This window comes from Melanostigma gelatinosum, assembly GCF_949748355.1.
Source record: "Melanostigma gelatinosum genome assembly, chromosome: 9".
Lineage (NCBI taxonomy): Eukaryota > Metazoa > Chordata > Actinopteri > Perciformes > Zoarcidae > Melanostigma > Melanostigma gelatinosum.
Genome location: NC_136642.1, coordinates 21,752,022 through 21,768,527, shown reverse-complemented (window position 1 = coordinate 21,768,527; position 16,506 = coordinate 21,752,022). Strand labels below are relative to the sequence as shown.

Here is a 16,506-nt window from a genome sequence, read left to right as displayed (position 1 = left end):
GGCGTGAGCCTGTCGTGTGGACCCGACGCAGGACGAGAGGTCTCCCTGTAACGTGCTTCCTACGTCGCATTAGTTTCCCATGTAGTGGTGCTGTCTCCTGTTTGTCTTTCTCCAGTAGTCTCGTGCTTGTTTCAACGTCTTTATCAAGTTATTTTTGGAAAATACCAAAGTAATATGTTCTACACTCACAGCGCCGAGCTCTCATTTCACTCTCACGAGACTTAAGTAATTTAATTAGGGTACTGTTAGTTAAAACATCGATTTGGTCTCACACATAGTCAAAGATCAAGTCATCTTAATTTACACCATATACAGCCGACATAATCCTTAAAAGAAACACACGCGAGGATCACTGCTCAGTATGTCTGCATTATTAACATCCTGTAGCGTACACTTATGCTAATAAATGGTTTCACCAACCAGAGCACCTGCTCCTTGCCACGACTTTTCTGCAGACTATTTCAAAGTCACTTCGTCCCCCTAAGTCTCACAGCAGGGGTCCTGCCTAAATGAATACAAAATACTTCAGCGGTTCAAGTAGAATTTTATCCACGCTAACCCTAATTTCCATTTGCAGATCTGTCTCTCCCAACAGTCCCTCTCGCCATCACACCATTTCTTGCATTTTAATGCATCTCACATCTTTACAAAAGACCCCCCCCCCCCCCCCCCCCCCCCCTTCCAGCCACACGGCGTGGATGTGCTCGTTTTGTCGACTTACAGTTCTTTATTTCTGCACGTTTGACTTGTCTTGTGCAGAGATGCGCGATAGAGGCGGTGTTTTGCATACTCTAAATTTGCACGTTTTGTTACCGGGAGTCAGTGGAGACAATATAAATGGACTCGTCTGGAGATTCGTGTCTTTACGACGCACCGGCTACCCGCTCTGCCTGCAACAGGAGACAGCCCGTCTGCGTGAATGCTCTTTCGCCAGGAAGGTAAAGGTAAATGCTTTTCTTTTTTCCGTCCCTGCGCTGCAAACCCATTCCATCCTTTCTAGGCACCGTAGTACATGGAGGGAGTGAGGTATAAACCTGTTTCATCATCCCCTCCCCTCGCTCTCAGCTCGCTGCCGAGCTTTGATGCACTGGCCCAGGTTGAAAAGTGGTTTACCGACTCGCGGCTAGAAATGTGATGATTGGAAACTTGATAAACGTAATGAACTGTGTAAAGGACTACTGTAGCTAACATGTGGCTTACTACTGACATATAACTACAGAAACGACGTCCGTTGAAATGTTGCCCCACTTTCAAATGAAATAAATAGTTCCATAACGTACAACCACACAGGTGTTTCCCATTGCTGCCTGATTGGACGTCTTGCACGTTATAGCTGGGAGGAGCTAAACTGAGGATAGATCTTTTTCCTCGTGAGACCTTTTGATTTGGGACTGTAGGAGAAGCACAGGTGTATGCAATATAACCTTAACGATGGCTCTGTTACCTTCAGGTGCTCAGGTAAGTCATGCCAATAATGAGCCAGCATGCTCATAACCAGGGCCTGGCACACCTAGATGCAACCATGCCAGTGTGTGTATAACATCAGTGGAGCAATATGAGAACTACATCAGCCATTGCAGGTGTAGTTTCCTTTATCTGTCGATTGGAGGACAGTGTGTGATTAAAAAAGGCCCATTTGCTGAGGTCACCAGCTCAGCATCAAAAAAAGTGTTCATTAAAAGTGTTCATTGTCCTGCCCTGAGTCTTTGGGTCCAATCCCCGACCCACTAGATGGATCATGGGTGATGGTTACCCACAGAACAGCTGCTGGTAGGGGTTTACGCTGCATTTCTGCACTGTCTGCAGAATATAAAAAGAAAAAAGCCCCCCCATGTTATTCTGAGCATTTGTGTATTATTCCAAGATGGTCACTCTTGCTGCTAACTTTGTAGTCCCACCAATACATTTCTCAGGGACAATTCTGCATTGCATATAGCCCAGTCTGGCATGTGAACCAGACTGGCAAACAAAACCAAGTTTCCTAGAGTCGCGAGGGAATTGTTGGATGTTTTTACCGTGTTTATTGTCTTGATTGGTGAGACAAAGACATCTGTTCCATGCTATTCTATTGGGAATGCTTGCTAACATTGATACTTGGACTCCAGTGAATGGATCTATGGTGTTTGGCACCCATGCTCTTGCAACTTGCCCTGTGATTTTACTGTTGTCACACACTTTAAACAGTTTGACTTAAAAACAGCCTTCCATAAGTTCTGGTTGGTGTAAAATAATGTTATCCTATGACCGGTAGTTTGACCTCTGGAAATCCTGAACCATATAATTCCACCATTAACTCCCCCTTTTTTAAGGAGTGTAGTCAGAGGCATGTAATGACTTTGCATAATGAGTTACATTCTCTTTTTTTTTTCTTTTTTTTTTCATCGTCTGCTTTCTAAAAGATCTCTGCATTGTACAGGGGAGAGTGCTAGTCCCTTTTATCTCCAGAAAAAAAACCTTGTGGCTACAGTTTGATCAATTAAACTCCTGAAAGGCCCCCCCCCTCCTTTCATTACTTTGCCTGAGAGGAATATAAAGTTATCAGTCTTCCCAAGCGATATGAGGACGGAAATAAGTAGTTTGTCTATAAAAATGTCCAGGTACTTTATCAGCGTCCCAGTAGGCCCCGAGGCTCCGAGGCCCTGACACTGTTCAATGTGGCTCTCCTGTGCTGCAGTCTGATGTGCTCTCCCTCCCTCCCTCCCTCTCTCCCTGTCTACTCCATCTCTGCCTGAGGCCCGCTCCTCGCTGGGTGGGGTGCACGCTGCCGGCCCTGCACCTCCGGTGGGATTGACTGGGGCCCGGGACCCAAGTGAGGTTATCGATTTCAATCAGTGGCTTGGGAGATTGGAGCTGAATGATGCTGTAGACTTTAAATGGTGGTCAGCTGCACTGTTTGTTGGTTTTTTGGGGGGGGGGGGGGGGGTGCTGCAGGAGGAGGTACTTTGCTTTTGAAGGGAAGTCAGATAAACATACAAACACAATTATATATATATATATATATATATAGAGTGAGAGATCTTCTAGTTTGGAGTTCCACTGTGTGTCAGTGGGTGTTTTTGGCGGCAGTATAACGGCCCCAATAGACCCAAAAAGCACAATAACTTCAGACAATAGATTTCATATTAACAATGATGTAGGGCTGCAACTAACTATTATTTTTATTAACAATTAATATGGTCATTATTATCGAGACAATGAATCAATTTATTGTTAGTCGACCATTCCACTTACACTTTGCTTTAGTGAGCTAGCCGAAAGGCTTTCTGCCTGAAATCCCTTACTGGAAGATGTAGTAGTAGTAGTAGTAGTAGTAGTAGTAGTAGTAGTAGTAGTAGTAGTAGTAGTAGTAGTAGTAGTAGTAGTAGTAGTAGTAGTAGTAGTAGTAGTAGTAGTAGTAGTAGTAGTAGTAGTAGTAGTAGTAGGCTACATATACATACAGTATCTTTGCCTTGGTCGGGTGCAAATAGCGTTATTTTCTACCGTTGCTAATACCATCTGCCTTTATTGCTTGTTTTGTAAAATGTCAGAAGATAGTAAAAAAAAATCACATGTCTTAGTTTTCATATTCAAATCGCTGATTTTGTGCGACCAACAGTCCAAAACCCTAAAATATTTTTGTTTAATATCATTGCAGACTTACACAGAAACGGCACATGTTCACATTTGAGAAGCTGGAGCCCCAGAATTTTAAGCACTTCTGCTTAAAACGTGACTTAAAAGATGATCAGAATAGTAACTTGCCGATGAATTTTCCGCCGATATACTAATCGATGAATCGACTAATAGTCGCAGCTCTAAGTAGACGTCTCTCAGTGTTGAGGAGCTGCATATGTAGAAAACAACTGGCTGAACACAAGTTACATGATTGCTCTCCTAATCACATTCAATATAAACTAATGTGTATATAAAGACAGTGACCGACCTCACGGATCAACAGTAAATGTGCGGTGTATAATCCGGGGGGAGGAGTGGGAGCGTAAGCCGTTACTGTTTTTCAATACCGCATTCTTCTAATGTGCATTGGTTGCTTTTTCTTGTTGAGTAGATACCGAGAAGAGTGAGGCGACAACTTTTTTTTGTACCATCATCGTTCACAGGAAAGCGCTGATAAAAGTTCCTGCTTTGCTTAAAGAGGGAAGTTAGTTCACACTGCGAAAGTGCCGCTGCTTTTCTGCTCTCAGAAGCATTTGCATCAAGGCCAGGAGATTAATGTGTGGGTTGGGAACCGGAGAGAGTGTGTTGTCTCGCTCAGGGCCCCCCCCCCCCCCCCCACCGATGCCAGAGTTCTAGCTTTCATCGGCACTGGGTGAAAGATTTCTCCTGGACGTTCCACTCTCTGTGGCTACAGGTGGGTGGTTCGCATGCGGTAGGTGGCAGCCGCTGTGGATTTCGTGCAGAAGTACAGAGGAGTTGGCTGTGGGCAAATTGCTTCACAATTGCCAATGTTCAATACGCTGAGATGCAGAATCCCACACTCGATAAACTCATTTGTGCAGCTCGATGGTATTTGTTAGAGTGTTATGGTAATATTTGAAATCGTAGGTGTTTGTGTTTTTCTAATATAGATATTCATAATGTAAATTTTTAGACTTTGTTATGAACAACCAATGGAGAGAGATGTGTAGCCAGTACGAATACTGTTGTGTATCAGTCTACAAAGGAAAATGATGTCGGACTGAACAATGAAAGAGCAGCTATTTAGATTGTTGTAATTGGTTGTCTTTTTTTACAAGTAGAAATGCCAAACAGTTGCCGGTTCCAGGGACTCAAATGTGAGAATGTGATGCGTTTCTTTGTCATATATGATAATACATTCATTATCTTTGAAGATTTGGACTGTTGGTCAAACAGAACCAGCTAGAATATGTCATGTCAGGCATTTTTCACAATTTTCTGACTTGACAAAATACTAAAAGTATTCATCAAACGTAACCAGGACATCAACTGGAAATAAAATCATCATTAGTTGCAACCCTACTGGGACGCATCTCTTCACTGTCTGATGCTTATGCGAATACATGTTATGGATGGCTTTCAGGTGTCACACTGGTTTTACTTCTTAAAACACACTTTTAATATCACAATGCAATGCAGGAATTGTTGACATAGAGTCCCATAATTACATACATTATCGAGATTCATTTGTAAAACCTTCAGTAAATGCATTTTTCTGCAGTCATTTCCTCTATCTTTATTTTGAAAGGCTCCATGTTCGGTGCAGTCCTGCTGGTGCTTGGCTGCCTGCTGCAGAGGAATCTAGTGACCACAGAGGGGCATCGTGGGACCAACCGCCACGTCTTCTATGCCGTGCAAATGGACGGAGGCACCGGAGCCGCCAGAGCTCTGGCCAAGCAGCACAGACTGGAGTTCATACAACGGGTCAGTGCATGTTTAAAAACCCCTGTTGTTGTGTCCGCATGTGGGCCTGGATTTTTACATTTTATAAATCCAGTTGCTGTTTTTTTTATTTCTTAAAGAGCTGACAAAGTGCTGACTGCTGTTTCCTATTTGAGGGACATCTGACTTTCATCAAATTACAGCAGCGTTTCTGAATATTTCATATCTGATCAAAGACGCATAGAGTAGGCCGTCCACACACACACACACACACGCACGTACGCACACACACACACATTTGAACAGACACATACATGCACTAAGATGGGCACACAGGTGCACAAATACACACACTTCTATCTGGCCAACCTTAGTTTACGCCTGTGAGAAACTCCTATATGTGGAATAGGCTATGAGATGAATGGGTCTTTACCTGTTTGCATGAGTCTTAATCTGTCATGCTGAAATCTTTCCATTTGTCAGAAGACTACATGTGATTTATCCACATCAATACTTTAAAGGTTACTTTGGTTATTGAGTCTGAAAGTGTGTCAGCTCCCTCAAAAAAAACCCTTCTTGGCTGCAATAAAAAAAAAAAAGAAGGGCTCAAAGTGCGCCTTGGTTAGGTGGAAAAACATTGTAAGAGGCTGTTCAAGGGCATAACATATTTTGGAATGAACTTCTTCTGATTCTCTTTCATGAAAGATTCACAGTGAGAAAGATTAAAAGGTAAGAGACCTTATGAATTGACATACATTGCCGGTGTGCTCCGTTACGTTCAGGATTTTGAAAAGAGATTCTTTTATTTAACTTCTTTTCAAAGAATCAACACAGATTCGTGGGATAAAATGTACTGTTTGATTAAAAAACATTATGTAAGCGATCCATCATGAAACGTTCAGATGGACAAGCACCCACAGACTGTAAGTGCCCGACCTTATACAGCGAGGATGAGCTATAGAATGCGTTACAAAGCATATGGACAGTCCCATTTTAAACTAGAAGGGCACAGACCTCAGCCAGGGCTGTGAACCTATCTCGCAATGTTGAACAAACATTTTGTGTTTCCGCCCTGTGATTCGGATCCGCTCCAAAATTATACAGGTTGTTCCGTGGCCCATGCTACACCCTTCCACCAACTTTCATGAATATTGGGTCGGTGGGTCTTTCAGGAATTCTGTTGACAAACCAACCAACAAACTAACCAGAAGGGCACTGGGAGAGTGCAGCCCTCCGCCAAGGCCATCCTGCAATGTTAATGAAAGTCAAAAATCCAAAATGTGATAGGTTCTTCCTTGGCCCATGCTGCACCCTTCCAGCAAGTTTCATGAAAATCGGGCCAATAATTTTTCCATAATCCTGCTGACAAACAATCCAACAAAATAACAAACCGAACCATAACTTCCTTGGGATAAGTAAAGCAAAATGGTGGATATCTTGAATTTTTAAGTATTATGTTGTTGATGTTCCTCGTTCTGTTTATAACAGCTTATAGATGGAGCCCTACAGGTGAGAGATCACAGAAAACCTCACATTGCGTCACACTCACCTGGTCTCCAACAGTCCCCATAACAGGATTTGGTGTCACTTCATTTAAAGCATATCACACTTTTGTTCTTTGGCGGCAGATGCATGTTCCTCCATCGATCTTTGCTCACGGCACGCAATTTAAAAAAACAACTGTGATTTGAAGTTATTGATAAGTGATACTGGAGGTGTGTGTGGGTGTGTTTTGACATGATTGATAAGAGTTCGAGGGAGTGTCCACCGGCCTGGTGTTCGGCTGTGTGCACCGCTGGCCCTGGGGGACGGGGACGCAAGCTCATTTCAACCTTGGCCCCGCTGCCTCTGCTGCTGCTGCTGATGCCTGGATCATGAATAAAACATCTCTTTGACCTTTATCAGGAGTGTATTGGGCAGTCCACCCCCGTCTCTGTCTTCCTCTCTGCCTGTCTCTCTGTCATTGTCCGTCATGTATGCACACAAACACCTCTGCCTGTATTGTTTTCTGCTCTTTTACACACCACTGATAGTCCCATGATGCAGTGGCCACTTGTAATCACTAATACAACAGCAAAAACATTATTTCATACACATGTATTTATGTACATACGCGGTGCTTTGACACTATGGTGTTTTGTTAGGTAGCAGTGTAGATTCTGCAGAATCCATTGTCAAGGATACACAATAAGTGTGTTAATAATATATCCAACCCAGATCCACCATATCCTAAGAAGAGCCTAAAACAACCCCCACGTTCACGATCCCCCCCAGGTCCAATCTGCTGACTGGTTTTCTTCTACCTGTCTGTCGCCAGAGGCTGATGCTAAATGCCACTGACACCAAATCGCCTTTGTTAAGTCGAACCTATTGTAAATATAGTAATATCAAGGAGAAGCCAGCATTTGACAATTTGCTATGATGTGTGTGTATATATATATATATATATATATATATGACAAGCCCCTGCGCCAGCTTGGGAGGATTCCAGTGGTAATGCCGCATGAGCGGAATGGGAATCAAATGTCTCCATGCTGGCACTCAACATACTGTTGGTCTCTTTGATTTAGTGTTCAGCATCCAGGAAAATGTCATCTCGTCTCGCCATTGTGCAGAGTTGACATATCCATTTTGCAACTCTGAAATGCAGAGGAAAAACAAAGCGAAACACCCGCGATGATGTCTTCATGCCACACGGACAGATTGTGCATTGCATCCGTGATGCATTGTAGTTGCTTTTTGAAGGTGTCTCTTCTAGAGCCTTTCCGGTCGCTCTTTATGATTTCTGATTGCGTCAGAGATGGAGTTTATCCGTCCACGTTTATCTTTCACTTGTCTTACACCTTGCTCATTTAGAAATGTTGAAAGATGGCTTATAGTTTGTAAACGTTCCTTTTCCCCCTTTTTAATTGGAGGGAATCGGCTCGTTCCCTGATTTGAACATTTGAATTAATGTTCAGAAACAAACACGGCAAACGCAGCGCACCCAGGAAGCTTGTAATTATTACGGCTGTGTGGCAGTACCGGCGCCGATTCAAAGATTACTGTCATTCAATGGTGAGTCTCATCTCCAGCCAAGGATGTGGTGCTTTAATGCAATCATTATGAGCCAGAGAGAAAGGGACGCTCTGACTAGGCAGGTAATGCCAGCCATTACAGGTGCAGGGTTTCTCACACAATGACAAAGAAAATAAGAACCTGATCGCTGTCTAAAATAGATGATTTTCTGTTTCACTTTACGCCGGCACAGAACAACAGCGCAGCGGCTTGATATTACGCGCTGATTTAAAAGAGAAGAAGGTTGCAGGCTTACTTACAATACAGCCGACCCAGTTTTAAATTACATCACATGATACTGCATTGTTTACAGGTCTTATTTCTTGCTTACTTAAGAGTTTGCAAATCCAATTAGAGGCAGATTAGGTCTAAGCATTGCATTGTTTTTATTTTAGCTGAGCTCAGTCCTTCAAGAATTAAGTGTGTGTGTGTGTGTGTGTGTGTGTGTGCACGACCGTGCAGGGTTTTTGTCTTGAACTCTGACTTCAGGAAGTCCCTGGTCTCCAACCAATGGTGAAAGGCCTCCCAGATTCCCCATCTCTCCAGTGAGGCGGAATACTGCTGGCAGATTACCATATCATTACCATATCATTAGCATACCATTACTGTGCCACAGCTTGGCTCGCTGTCTGCGGACGTGCTATCAGCTCATCAGGAGATTCAATCCCCAATCCGCTCCATGCCTCACCCCCCCCCCCTCCCCTCATCTCCCTCTGTACTCACGAGGTGTGTTTTCCATCTGAGTAAAGCAGATGTAAGTGAGGTAGAGCACTGGATTTACCGTCTAAATTAAATCCCACAAACTCCTCGTGATCAGCCGTCGCACACATTCAGAGAGCCTTTTTTCTGAAACCTTGTCGCGCCGCACCCAATTCAGAATTTCGAATAACCTCCCTCAGAAATGGCCTCAGTCAGATGCTAAGCTATGTCGAGCCTTACTCCGGCTGGATTACTCCAGGCTGTTATGTTACGGCCATATGTGTGTGTATGTGTTTGTGTGTGTGTGTGTGTGTGTGTGTGTGTGTGTGCGTGTATCTGGCAAAAAAGGCCAATGTGCCCCTTCCTCTCCCTTTTCTGTACCTTGGGGCACCCAGGGGCGCGGAGAGGGACACCAATCCTCTAATGGTTGGAGGAGAGGGCCCATTCCATTAGTCAGGGGGCCCAGAGTTCACCGCTGCTCCTCGGCGCGAGCAGGGCAGACAGAGCGAAATGGAAGGCAGGTGAGGGCCGGGGGCAACGCAGAGGGCAACGCTGCACCAGCTGCATACTGGGAAATGCAGCACTTTTATTTATTTATTTTCTCTCTCCCCCATCTCCACTCCTTCCCTCCCTATTTCGATTTCCTCATGCAAGTACACGTGCACACACCTTGCGCGTATAGCATGCCCCACACACATGCACATGCACACGCACATACACACACACACACACTCACAGTCTGACTTCCTCTCACCCGCTTTTGTCCCCAATTTTAATTCATTCCAGTAAGCTTTTCTCCATTTTCCTTATCTCTTTCTCTCTCCATCACACACTCATTCACTCACGGCTATCTCCATCTCTTTCATTTTCTCTCTCTCTTTTTATCTCTCTCTCTCATTTAATTATTATTTTTTTTTGTTGCTTACTGACCCTCCCCTCGCTCCATCCTTGCTCATGCCTCACTCTCATTCGTAGAAGGAGAGAGGACTTGACTGAGGAATATGTGGAGGAGATGTGGTTTCCCTCCCAGGTGGGAAACTCCAGTGGTGTATAAAGTACTCAAAAGCCATACTTGAGTAAAAGTAAAGATACCTTACTGGAAAACTACTCAAGTAAAAGTAAAAAGTCACCTCTTAGAATACTACTTGAGTAAAAGTCTTAAAGTATCTGATATTTATTGTACTTAAGTAAAAAAGTACTTAAGTGTCAAAAGTAATTTTCTGATATTAAATGTACATCATAACCTGAACATTAAATGAACATCATAACCTGTTCATTGAAAGTAAAAGTACAAGTAAATGCTGTTAATAAAAAAGCAAAGGGTCAGAATTGTGAGAATTATGAAGTTTATTCTTTTAAGTGCTGTGGCACCATGACCAAGGACATGGAGCTGTGTTGAACATAATTGGGTTGGCTGTGATCCATCCAGGAGCAACAATGTTCAACATAATATATTGTACATAAGTATACTTTTGCATCTACTATGAACTTATCATCATAATTCTCCGTAAAGCAATATGACACTATGAAGGAGTTGTAACAGTGCGTTTATAAGTCTGCTCATTAGACTAGAGGATGTAGAGGACCAATGCATAATATTATGTTCAGCAAAAAATATCCACTTGATGCATCAGGTCAGTGGTTTGAGAAAGGACACCTGCCTTGTAAACTCCTATGGGCCTGATTTGAATACAAAGGTTTTGCTCAAGCTGAATCTGCAATTGGGCGACTGCTACCATCATAACTCCATCTGATCATCCACAACATGACTCAAATATCAAAACATGATCAATACTAAAGTAACAACCCAGTCATTACTTGAAACTGAAACATGTCCTGTTCATCTTCAAAAGAAGTTGGTTTTCAAAATTGCGAGAATTCAGCCTCGCTCTTCTTGGGTGAAGACTAGTCCTGCGATGCTAAATATCCTTTCACAGGCCGCTGAGGCAGGTAGAGGTGTGTTCAGCGTCACAGACAGCTTGCACACAGCTGCGAAGAATTCCCCGAATGCTGCGCTCTCGCGGCTCCTGTCAATCCGTGTATACAGCTACAGCTAACGTTAGCCAACTAGTGCTGCACAACTGTCAACACTTCCTCAGCTCACTAACTCGCTAGCGATCCACTGATGTTGGTCTTCGTCACCACCGTCGTTTGTTGCGGGAGTAGCAGGTGCTTCCATTTCTGCTTCCATCATGAAATCAGTCATCGTAGAGTGGAATTATACTCATGTAGTCGCCCGCTAGCTTATAGCATGTAGCATCCTGGGAATCAAAACACCGCGGCTTTGAGAGCACTTGTTTGCAATTGCGCATTAACGTGATTAACCAATGATTTAACTTGCTGCTAGGACCACTGATTCACCAAACCTGCTGGCTTGCAGTCTGTGCTCCACCACAGTCCCCGACGCTGCTCTCATGATTCATTTTGTTTCTAAAGATAGATTTGATTTTGTAGCGAGTAACGAAGGTTTCAGGGGAAATGTATCGGAGTAAAAGTATCAGTTTTCTTTGCAAAATGTAGTGAAGTAAAAGTAAAAAGTAAACAGAAATATAAGTAGTAAAGTAAAGTACAGATACCCAAAAAAACTACTTAAGTACAGTAACGAAGTATTTCTACTTCGTTACTATACACCACTGGGAAACTCTTACGGGAGAAGAAGGAGAAGGGGGTGAGGAGGAGGAGCACAGAAATTACGCTACCACTCCCTCTCTTTCCCTTCCTCTCTCTCCCCGGGCTGAGATGATGTATGGCTGCAGAGGCCACATGTTGGCCGTGTGATGGATTAAAGCACTTTGTCGGAAAATTACTGAGAGCGCCTCAGCACACCCGAGTCTAGCCTTCATAAAACTCTCTTCAATGTTGAAATGGAACGAGAGAGTGAGATAAAGAAGATAAAGGGAGATGGTGGACGAGAGCAGCGAGTGGTGGTAGAAGTACACAAACACGATGACACACAATACTCTTATAGGTGATGTGAAACACTGTAAAATTGCACGTTGTATAGCTTTACTGTGGGATTTTACTGCCAGCTTTTCTTTGGAGCGTGTTTTTAAATAGAGCTTAGAGAGTGAAAGGAAACAGGATTTTGTGAGGTTGTTGTTTTATTATAAGCTTTGTGAATGGACTTTTATGACATGTTTGGCAGTTTTTCCTTTTCTTACCCAAAGTACGAATTGCCAGAATGGTAAATGATGTCGATGGATTTAAAGAAGTTCCAGAGTATTACAAAGGTCTCATTTTCAATATGTAGTTGTGTACAGATATCTTTTCTTCTTCCGAATGTCATTTTTGTCCTGTTTGTTTATTTACTTTGGTAGTCATAGGTTCAATCCTTGTTGTTTTTTGAGGACTTGTACAAGTGCCTAGGTGTGATGAAGTTGAGATAAAGTGGAATTCTTCACTAAGATTCTGTTTTTGTCACTTTAATGTGGACTGTAGAACCCCTCACGCCCCCTCTCATCGCCTGCATTTCCTGCCAATACTGTAACCAACAAGGCTTAACTGCTCACCCCATTTAGCCCCGAGCATCCCCCTCCATCACCCGGCCCTCCTCCCATCCCTCCTTTCTGCTTCTCCGTATTTGGGGCTGTGGAGGCCACAGCTCCTGTAGGGCTGTTAGTATACACACCAGCTGCTGTTTTCTCCATAGGGTGTGCTGCCTCACGTGGCTCTCTCACACTGCTTCAATGACTCTTGATGTCTGTGTTTGTTTTTGTTTATCCTTCATGCTTTTCCCTCCCTCCATCTCTGCTGCTCTCTCCTCTTTCTGTCTGGCTGTCGGAGGCCGTCAGCAGCAGCGGGGCATGCTTCCTGTGGATGCTTGAGCCCTGAGACTACTGACACTGAGTCCAACTCTACTGAACTGATGATCAGATGCTGGATTACACATCAGGCTTTAGGCCTTTACACACCAGGGGTTTAATTCACACATCAATATGGTGTTTTTTCAAAATGGTGTTATTGTAATGAATACTTTCACACAACACAAGAATATTACGTGGCAAAAAAACGAGGTCTCAAGTTGTGTGGGACGGATAAATTCAACACGCACATAATAATGTACAGCAACAGCGAGGCGCTGTAATCCGAACCAAGACAGCAAACTTTATTCTTATTCTTATACTTTAACTTTAGTCGCAGGCCAGATCCAATCCTTCCGTTCTTACCGTTTACAATAAAAGCCCAAGACACATTCAACCGGTCACCAGAGATAGCTAATAGTCACACTGAGCTTTTTGATAAAAGGAGACTCTGGATCCCAGCAGCTGATCCCTACACCTGTCAACAATGTGACCACCAATGTCTCCGTGTCTCGTCGGTGGTGTTTCAGTGTTGGTCCTTTGTGTTTCTCAGATTTTACTCATTTCCCATTAACCTTGCTGCTTCAATGAATAGGAAGGACAATTAACTAGAATAACAATTAAGTTATGGACTATCAGAAATTAATTAATTAATATTTGAATTTATAATGCATGGTATCAGTGGGTGGGCATGGAAGGTGACAGACAAAAAGCTGGTATGACAAGTGGGAACATGTATGTTTATGTGATGGGTGTGTATGCTTGTATGTGCATAATGCATGTGGAAAATTATATAACAACCTGATTTTTTAAAATATATGTTTGGAAGCAAAACAACCATTTAACAGAACACCGACCTGTTATTATGACCTTATAAAGTTGTTATTAGGAACTTAATACAGTGGGCGGGATAAGCATTTATCTTGAATGGTGATATTCCAATATTCCCTCTCCTTTTTAGCTCTTTTTTTGTTCTCCACCATCTCTGGAGGGAGAACCCCGGCTCTTAAGCTGCTCAAGGTCCCACTGTGTTCACCAGCTAGTTGCATTCGGTGCAGGGCAGTTAGCTTTCTCTTTGATATTCTACATTGAAGTACAGTAAGAAGTTAGAAATGTAATCAGTTTTCGGCTCTGCTAACTGATCGGCATTTCGCATTTATTCTGGTATCATATGAAGTAAAACATTAATTGATGTTTCTAAATACATCAGACTTTTAATGCCGATGTTGGCAGATTGGCCTTCAGCAAAGATGATTTAAAAAGGTAAAAGGAGTTTCAAACAATTCTCATAAATCATCACAACACTTCATATCAAGTCACAATTTTAATGTCTTTTAGCAAACAAAAAGAAAAACTTAACAGAAAATAAAAGGACACAAACATAACAAATATACAAAATGTAAAAAAAAAAACAGACATTAAGGAACAAAAGATAAAACACTAGATCACAATACCTGCCGCTCTTATTGAACAGGTGTGACTCACGGTGCCTTACATCTGCTTCTTCCTTTAAGTGAGTTGTTTTGAAATGTGACGCTTGGGTTTTTCAATGATACGCTGTGCAGTATGATAATCTCATTCGACACTCGAAGAGGGACCAAAGCCATTTCTTATCCTTGGGAATCAATAACAAACTGGTGAAGAAAAATGTGGAATAACTAAACTTACTTTAAAGAAATGACTGACGCATTGACTACACATAACAAAAATGCTTCCTGACATAATGGGGGAATTGCACGATAAAATCATTTAGCAACCGTTTCCATCAATAGACTCCTGTGATGAGCTTTTACAGTTAAATGAACATCAGACACTTGCCTCAATGACTATTCAATCCAGTTTCGTGACAGATTTATTTTTCCCAAAATCAAGACTCAGGACTGTTGGAATCTTTTTCATTATCTCTGTTTTGGTGGTCTTGACTACAACTCAAACGTACCGTGTGCCCCAGTTATTTTCTTTTACTGTTGCTCTTCTTGTTCCTGAGGCTGCACATTAACGTAGATGCTAAAACAAAAAAGCCACGATGGGATAATTACAATTCTGCTCTTCAATTGATAAAGCTATTCTTCTTTGTCTTCGCTCTGACTTCCAACTCGCATAATTGCGAGTGATTTTTGTCGGGGGTCCAACATTCTTAAGTCCAATATTTACTCCTTATGGGAGCTCTTTTTTATCAGTGCTTCCTCTCAGCAGTAATATCCAGATCTGCAGCTGATCCAAGCTCTTGTTTTTGTTTCCTGATCATAATGTACTGTGCAGCATATTGCATGAGACTACCTTTCAGCTGTTTAAAGGAACCTCAGAAAGTCCACGCAGACTTTTTGTGCATACATCTTAGTACCTTATCTGAAGTGAGAGCAGGTCATGGTTATCATCCAGTGAATACAGTTTGTAGTTGAGTAGCAGTGTGGCCTTACAGCAAGAATGTCCTGTGTTTTAATACACTGGCTGCTGTGTGCCTGTTCTCCCTATGTCTCTAGCTTTCCACCTACAATCCTAAAACATGCAGGTTAGATTATTTGGAGACTCTAATTGCACATAAATGTGACTGGGACATTATGTTAATGCAATCAGCGTATTGTTTATCTGCATTACCTTTTTCGCATTACAAATACAGACGACCGACACGGTTGTTTTTCCGATCACATTTGAGCTGAAATGCAGGCGCGTTGGTGGTTAGCTCGTCGTCTTTGCAATCTTTTAAACCGAGGACGGGAGGCGATGTCGGGTGAGGGTCGCTGTTTTATACAGCTACTTTCACAGTTCGTCTCGCACATGAACTCAAATAAACCTCTGCAAACAGGCTTGATGTGAACAGATTCAACATACAATTCCTCCCACTGGGAAGCAAACCATGTTAGTCTTCTTTCAGCTACACTGGAATCATAAAAAGCTTAAGCTTTCAATCTGCATAGGGCAAACAAAATACTGTAAATTACAGTTTGGATTTCCTCTTGTGGTGACAGTGGGGTCCATATGTTGCATCCTGGGAGACCTGTTCTTTCTGCTAATGTTTTCTTTTGTTCATTGAGCTTTAAGTTACCACTACTCACGTGAGAGTGCATTTGATTTGATGATCTAGTCTTTTATTTAATCTCCATTCTTAAAACATACTTTTTTCTTCATGGACACAACTATTTTGCACAAGATTTCTCAATCACGACAATAGCCAAATGATTGCCTGAACATACACGAGTTGTTAATAATGGTGTATTAATACTTAAACATGACAATCTCCGATTGAATTTACATTTCAGATGGCAGTAAGTTGATATTCATGTGTCGTTAACATCTGTCAGTACCCAGGGTTTCTGATGTGCTGCAGCAACATAGTCAAGCCCACGTATCATCCTCTGAAAGCTGCGCAGCACTCTCCTTACAGCAGCAGTGCCGTTATGCTAATCCCCTCTTCACCAGCGCCTTGGACTAAGGTCATTCGTTGGAGAGATTCAGTTAAGCAATCAGGACCCTGAGAAGAGCATTTTCAATAGCCCTGTCTGTCAGCTTATATCTCTGTCTGGACTCTGAAGGTCTAGTCAATTTGAGGTGTTGTCCTCAGTCCGAGAAGAGGGCGATAGGCCAAGGTGCTGTGTCTCCATGTGCACCATAT

At 42.6% G+C, this 16,506-nt stretch overlaps 1 protein-coding gene across 1 annotated transcript in view; it reads left to right on the top strand.

Annotated features, from left to right (window-relative positions):
• Positions 1-4,292: 4,292 nt before the first annotated feature.
• Positions 4,293-16,506, top strand: part of LOC306782110 (proprotein convertase subtilisin/kexin type 4-like) — a gene marked incomplete at its 3' end in the record, with an annotated part of 166,964 nt that continues 154,750 nt past the window's right edge. Inside the window, exons 1-2 of the mRNA XM_079275303.1 lie at positions 4,293-4,348; positions 5,204-5,379. Coding sequence (XP_079131429.1) covers positions 5,209-5,379 — 171 coding nt within the window. The 5' untranslated portion in view covers positions 4,293-4,348; positions 5,204-5,208. The remainder of the gene's footprint in view (positions 4,349-5,203; positions 5,380-16,506) is intronic.